Below are 7,544 nucleotides of genomic sequence, written 5' to 3'. Positions count from 1 at the left end.
CAAACTGGTGCTGAGTTTCTCTCTGTTAATCACCTACCTACATAGCATTCTGGTCTCCCCTGCCATGAAGGCCAGCTGTATCACAATAAACCGCAATGCTTGTGCAACAGTGAAGGCATACAAGCCTTCACTTTCTTTTGTGTGACTCTGGACTTGTCCTCCTATGACTGATCATAGCCAGTCTTTTCTGCAACTTCAGCAGAGGTTGCAACACTGAACTTCACAGAAATAAATCCTACTTAGCTTCCTAACCTGATTTATCACCTTTAAATGTGCATTATGCCAGAAATGAAAACATATTTTGCAGCTCTATCAAGATGGAGTACAAAGAATGAAGAAACCAGCCTTGGAATGGGGAGAGCAAAGGACATGGACTCTCAGGTGTCCCTCATGGTATTAGTACTGGAAGTGACCCAGACCCTGCATGGCCAGGTTCAGCCCACTGAATGCTGTGCAGTGCAATGACCACAGACTGAAAACTGACACAGGAGAAGGTCTGTGGGGTGATGCCCAGTTCAGCTCTCATCATGTCTCTCACCTCTGCAGAGTTGTGCTCTCTGCAGGGTGACTTTAGCTTTTAAAGTAAATACTCAGTGGTGGAACTATCCTGCTAAGACCACCACTGACAGCACTGCTACTTATGGAAAGCATTACACTTCAGACAGGTAACTGTGAGGGCTACAGGGACAAAGTCTCTTGGACTTGCCCATCAGGATCTTGCCAAGGTAAGGTATCCGTGCAAAAGGGTGACCCTCCTGCTGCACAGACCTACTCTGCAAACTCAGGTTGACTTTTAGGATCAAGAGTTGGTCCTTTGCTACTTAAGTGGCATTCGCTCGGCATTGAAACCATGCAGCCACTTTGTACTGCTGTCACAACAAGCCTTCATGAGTGGTACTTCAAAATGTGCTTTAACCTTGGGACTTATGCAAATGCAACAATTACTGTTTCAGAACTTCATCCAACTCGGATTCTGGTCAGATGTAAAAATACAAATGACTTCAAGAGAAAATAGCAATGCTAAATGAGAAGCTACAGAAAAACCACAATGAACACATGCTCCGTTTTGAGAATGTAGGCACTGCATAAAATCCCACCACACTTTAGATGTAATAAAATTGTGCCAGCAGCAGCCCCCCTAGATCCTCAGCCCGTACAAGTGTGTCATTCTATACCATCAATAGTATCTCTTTCATATATAAGACATGTCAGCAATGTCTACATAGAAATACTTACAAGAAGGACGCTGAAGTGCTGGAGTGTGTCCAGAGAAGGGCAGTGAAGCTGGTGAAAGGTCTAGAGAAAAAGTTTTTCGAGAAGCAGCTGAGGGAACCCCTCAGCCTGGAGAAAAGGAGGCTCAGAGAAGACCTTGCTTTCTACAACAAAGGAGGTTGGAGCCAGGTGGGCTCAGTCTCTTGTCAGTCTCTTGTCCAAAGGAACAAGCAATACGATGAGAGGAAACATCCTCAAGTTGTGTCAGGGGAGGTTTCGGTTATACATTAGGAAAAAACTTTATCACTAAAAGAGTGGTGAAGCATTGGACCAGGCTGCCCAGGGAAGCTGTGGAATCACCATCCCTGGAAGTGTTCAAAAAACATGTGGATGTAGTGCTTAGGCACATGGTTAAGTGGTGGCGTTGGCAGTGTCGGAGGTCTTTTCCAACTGTAATGATTCTAGGACTATGAAATACAGAAAACATTCTGAGAGATTATGAGAGACTTTCCCTCCTTGTTTCCATGACAAGTACCTTCCTTTCTGCACCATTTTCTTTCAAAACAAGATGTCCAAATCTCACCAAAACTTTTTGGAGTCACTAGCTCAAATAAAATCAGCTCCACTGCTGGAATGGAACAGAATTCCACCACACAGCTTCAGACCAGTGCTGCTGAATCCACTGTGCTCTCTAAAGCATTTAATTTTGGCAGCAAAGCAGTGGACTGGCTGATGCACCAGCTTCTTCACTGAAATCAGCACATAAATATTTCTTTTACAAAGGAATTATTACCAGACAAAAAAGGCTGTGAGTTCTGAGGCTCTAAACAAAAATAATTCTGAGCAGTCTTGGAAAATGTCAGACAAGAATAAACTTCTTCCTTATCTTTTGTAGACTTGTCTTTTGCAAATTTGAGCTTATCCAGAGAAGATGTTGCCTACTGGTTCATAATTCAGCTTCCAGCCCAACATTCTTACTGTAGATTACATTAGTAAGGTCCAAAAGTTAATTAGTGCTGAAGTTCTTTGGAAATACATCAGAAGTTCCTGAGGACTTCATCCAGGCCAAGTCAAATCAGCATCTGAAAATTTGAGTCATTAACTTCTAGATACACACAAAAAAAGAAAAAAAAAGAAAAAAGAACATTTTATATGCCATGCCTCATCAGCTTCTGCATGTAAAAAAACAGGGGCACAAGAAACTTTCAGCCAACTATTAAAAGCATCCTTCAGTTTTAGATCAGTGAGAATGACCTATTTTGAAGCAAGTACTTCCTTTTTCTGCATGTCAACAAAACAATCTGCAAAGTATTTTAACTGCTGATTCAGTTCTCTACAGAAGTGAAAATGTTTTGTTATGAAGAGATGTCACATTCAGTGGATATCCACTGGGGGGAAAAAGTCACTCTTCACCAGGCTGGAAGATTGATTGCCTGTTGGTTGGGCTTTGTTTTTAAAATTAATTAGCAGAAGTTATGTAATTATGTTTTTTTTCCCTCCAGGCAAAAATCATCTGAAAGCATTTCAGAGGGGTTAGGGAAAGAGATTTATCAGCATTCAAGAATACAGAGAATTATCTGGAACCAGAATACCTTTCATGGTCTACAGACAGAAAAATCAGATTTAATTCCACATTAGGTGCTATATTTAAAGATAAGTAAATTATGGCTGTTAAACCAACTTTCCTGCCTTTAGCAATTTTTGGAGCTTCTTGTTGCATTTCCTCCTTAATGCTGTGTTTCTTCTGCTTCATCAGGGTCTGCCTCTATTCGCATTGTCAATCATGGCTGCACTTATCCACTGCCTTAAAAGGGACTTAGGTAATTAGGAATTCCTGTTCTGATAGTGCACACGGGATCACACTTCTGTTTACTCTGTTTCTGCAGCGCTGCACTTCGATGCATTCCAGGTTCTTGAAATCATTTTATTCTTACCACCTCCATTTAAATTACATTAGTTCCAAACCTCCTGTTCCTGTTTACTCAGTTCTTAACTTCATTCTCTCCCCTCCAAACATATTTGTTCTCAGCATGCTTTACTTACACAGTCACTTTTTTGTGTTCTAAGCTGTGAGACAAAAGATTTACATTCAGTAGCCTCTTATGTTTAAGAAGCTGTACGTGGCCATGTCAGATGCCTGTATTTTTAGGTACAGCTACAGCTCTCACGAAGGAGGAAAGAGACGAGTTTACACAGGCAGCACCCCATCTTCTCACTAGCATGTTGGTAAGATTTCTCAATCATAGAATCCTAGAATACCAGCTCGGAAAGGACCTCATGAACCACCTGGTTCATGCTTTCTTGGGAAAAGCAGAGTATAGGCAAGATGTCCCAGCACCCTGTCCAGACGAAGTACGCTAATTGTCCAGTGTTGGTGAAGCCACCACTTTCCTAGGCAGGTAATTCCAACGTCTTACTGTCCATGTTGTGAAAAATTTTCCTCACGTCTAATCAAAATCACCTCAAGAGAAACTTGTACCAAGAATGACAGCACTTGAGGGTTAGGGTCTTACTAAATACTGCTTTCATCTGCTGAGATCGCTAGACCTGCCTTGAAGTAGGTCACCAGGCCCACCAAATCGTCTCTTTTATTAAAAAGCGAGGCGAGTGCGGACGCTGGCAAGGTCGCCCCGGCCCAGCACCACCCCGTGAGGGAGCGCGGGGAAGGCCGGCGCCGAGCGAGGGTGGAGGCTCGCTCTGCCTCCCGCCGCGCTGCACGCCGCGCTCTCACCAGTCCCCCGCTCTGAAGTCTCTTCCGCTGCTATTCTCCTCTGAAGGCGGGCCGTGAGGAAGAGGCGGTCCGTTAGGGGGATGGATGAGCCGTGCCGAGCCGGCTCTCGTCCCACGGGCGCTCCCCGCGCATGCGAGTCCCCGCCTCAGCGCTACGGCCGCGCGGTGAGGGCAGGCGGCGGCGGGAAGCGGGGTGGTGAGTAGTGGTGACTGCGGGCGGGCCGCTGCTTCGGCGGGACACGGCTGGAGGGAGGCTTAGAGCAGCGGGGCCGACCCTGCTGGTAGCTGCGTCCTCGGAGGGCTCTATCCTCTCAGAGGCCTCGGTTCGCGGCTCTTAGCCGCGGTGCGTGCCGGCTGGTGGGAGCCTGGCTCTGCTTACTGGCTCACCTCCCCTCACCGCTGGCCGCGTGGTCCTAGCGGCCTCTCCTCTTGACCCGCAGTGGTCGGGCGTACAGCTGGAGGGCTCCGGTCTGTGTCCCCCGCGGGACGGCGTGGGAGTCGGCCTGTGTATGACTGCGTTCAGCGAGTAGCGGAGGGGAACTGTGTCTTAATGTGAGGGACCAAGGCCAGCCCCTTGCTACGACAGGAACATTGCAGTTCTACATGCTGCGTCTCTTCTGTAGTGCACAGTGGTCTTCTTACAGAAAAGTCTGTGAAGGATATAAGTCTGTTGGGGATATCCGGTTTTAGGTTTTGGGAATTGAATTGTGGTGGGATGGATCTCGGTCGTTTCTAGGCTGTGGTCTGAAATACCTGGAGTGTGTGTGGGAGCCTCCACATTAGTTTGGGGTCATTGATTTGTGTCAGGGATGCCAGAAGTGCAACAGGGCTGAGAAGCTCTGAGTGGAAACAGCTGGACCCGGCTTTGGGGCTGCTGTTGAATGTTCTGAACCTCTTGGGTAAATGAAAGTGTAAGCTGGCACATCAGTCTTAAAGGATTTAAACGAGCTGGTGTGTGTTTTTTTTTATTCTGTGGTGTTAGCATGTGGTACTTAAATAAGAGATAAGTCCACAGAAATGTACATCGTTTTGCAGGTGGTTCCTGTATAGGTACAAATCCATAAGCACACCACAATTTCTCAGTTTGAAAATGGTGGGAATATTGCCCTGGAATCAAGTGATACAGTGAAATGGGGAGTTTCACTTCCATATACCTGTCACTTGAAGTAGATTATTCATGTGAATTACTTAGATGGGGAAAAATTAATCTGTTAATTTACACCTGTTAATGGTTAATGCTCCATGTTTGCTCATGAAGCTGTTAGAATAGGGATATGTTTAATAAAGATAACTGTGAAAGTGGGAAGTAACATCTTTCCACTGTTTTGCAGTGATGAGCTGTGGAGATCTAACATCTGCTATGTGTGAAATTAGAAACAACAATTACAAAAAAGTTGCCAAGTTCCAGGAGTGAATTTAGTGTCTTTTTTTTTTTCCTGTGGAATACAATAAGAGGCTTTCCTGTGCTCCAAATGTTTGCATTAATTTACCTTAACTTGTTTTATTAAGGTGTGGAGAGGTGGTGCCTTCAAATCCTTGGTAACACTTTGTTTTGTTGCTGTGGTCTTGATGTTTTTTCTTCTCGAGCATGTGAAAGATAATTTTGTGAGCATCTGAATGTTCTTACAGAATGTTTTAGAGACACTATTTACTGTCATAAATTAGAAGCCACAATAATCTTTTCTTGTTTTCTTTCTTCTTTTTTTTTGACAGGGCCACCCAGCTAGTGGTTGTTCTTCCTGCTGGATTCACCATGATAACTCCAGCTTTTGAGCTGAGCCAGGATCCGGATTTTCTCACCATAATAATCAAAGTTCCATATGCTAGAGTTTCAGAGTTTGATGTCTACTTTGAAGGGGAAGATTTTAAATTTTATGCTAAGCCATACTTTCTCAGGCAAGTAGGGGAAGGGTTTAAAAGAAATGGAACTTCATAAATAGAAGTCTGTAGAGAAGGAACTTCATTTTGGTCCCTTCAGAAGATTCTTCAGCTGCAGGTTTTGCCCTCAGCTGCAGGTTTTGCCCTCAGCTGCAGGTTTTGCCCTCCATGCAGAAAACTGTTTTTATGGAGCAGGCCTCTTTGTTTCTAGGCATTAAGTCATGTTAAAGGGAATTTAAGTAAATACTTTTCTAAATTTACAATAGATTTTTAATTGTAAAATGGCCAGACAATTTTCTGGTTGTATGTAAATTGTGGGGTATAAGTGTATGCTTTCTGTGTTGAGAGCTGGCTGGATACAGTGTATTTGGTGAGGAATGGATTTTGATGCACTTGTAATAATGTAAAAATATAAAAGTTGTGTGAGTGCAAGTAGGAAGCAAGGTTCTGGGCCATAACCTTTCCCTAGGTAGCAAGTTCCCCACTATGCTACTGCAAAAGAACAAGAGGCAGGCAGTCTCAGTATGAAAGTGTTAAGAGAACCTCTGACATGTAAGAACTGACAAGCCTTACTTACTTTCTGTTTCCTGCATTCCTGGGCATGTTCCTCCTAGATACATTAGAAGACCACAAGAGTTTTAATAGACTGGTAGGATGCAGTGACTTAGTTATTGTAAATAACCAATACAGGAACTCTGGATGAGTTCTCACAACTTGTCACAGTAGCATAGTTTAGAGTTTTAAAATTGTAGAGTCTTCCAGATGTTACACACAGTGCCAAGGGCAGCATTGCTGTGGTGGCTATGACCTTCTCCAAGCTGGCAAGCCAGGATCTGTAAACTTCATGTATCAGCTGCTGATCTCTTGTGCCAATAGTTATGGAAAAAGGTTTTGAAGTACATGGGGATTTAACTACATGACTTCCATTACCATCAAAAGGAGTCATGTAGTTAAGGCCCTTATGCTGCTTTTGGAACATGCTTTACATTTCTACAGGCTGAGATGTTAAGTTGCAGAATTCGTTAGGCATGCAGTGAGGCATCTCTTGGTTTTGTTTTGTGGTTTTTTGTTTTGTTTTGTTTTTTGCACACAGATTGACACTTCCTGGAAGAATTGTGGAAGATGGCAGAGAAAAAGCATCTTATGATACAGACAAAGGTATTAGTTAATGTTATCAATATATGTGTCATGAAAAAGGCAGCTAAGTGCCAGGTTCTGCACATTGGCCACAGCAACCCCATGCAGTGCTACAGGCTGGGGTCAGAGTGGCTGGAGGGCAGCCAGGCAGAGAGGGACCTGGGGGTGCTGGTTGATGGTAGGCTGAACATGAGCCTGCTGTGTGCCCAGGCAGCCAGGAGGGCCAATGGCATCCTGGCCTGCATCAGGAACAGTATGGCCAGCAGGAGCAGGGAGGTCATTCTGCCCCTGTAAACTGCACTGGTTAGGCCGCACCTCGAGTACTGTGTCCAGTTCTGGGCTCTTCAGTTTAGGAAGGATGTTGACTTGCTGGAGCGTGTCCAGAGAAGGGCAACAAAGTTGGTGAGGGGCTTGGAACACAAGCCCTATGAGGAGAGGCTGAGGGAGCTGGGGTTGCTTAGCCTGGAGAGGAGGAGACTCAGGGGTGACCTTATTGCTCTCTACAACTACCTGAAGGGGGGTTACAGACAGGTGGATGTTGGTCTCTTCTCCCAGGCAACCAGTACCAGAACAAGAGGACACAGTCT

The 7,544-nt window shown here is 44.7% G+C and overlaps 1 protein-coding gene across 1 annotated transcript in view; it reads left to right on the top strand.

Annotated features, from left to right (window-relative positions):
- Positions 1-5,661: 5,661 nt before the first annotated feature.
- Positions 5,662-7,544, top strand: part of SHQ1 (SHQ1, H/ACA ribonucleoprotein assembly factor) — a 56,887-nt gene continuing 55,004 nt past the window's right edge. The window contains exons 1-2 of the mRNA XM_009909078.2: positions 5,662-5,838; positions 6,914-6,978. Coding sequence (XP_009907380.2) covers positions 5,696-5,838; positions 6,914-6,978 — 208 coding nt within the window. The 5' untranslated portion in view covers positions 5,662-5,695. The remainder of the gene's footprint in view (positions 5,839-6,913; positions 6,979-7,544) is intronic.

The sequence above is a fragment of the Dryobates pubescens genome, chromosome 1 (genome assembly GCF_014839835.1).
Source record: "Dryobates pubescens isolate bDryPub1 chromosome 1, bDryPub1.pri, whole genome shotgun sequence".
Classification (NCBI taxonomy): Eukaryota; Metazoa; Chordata; class Aves; order Piciformes; family Picidae; genus Dryobates; species Dryobates pubescens.
Note: the sequence above shows the minus strand (reverse complement) of the source record. Positions and strands in the feature narration are given on the sequence as shown.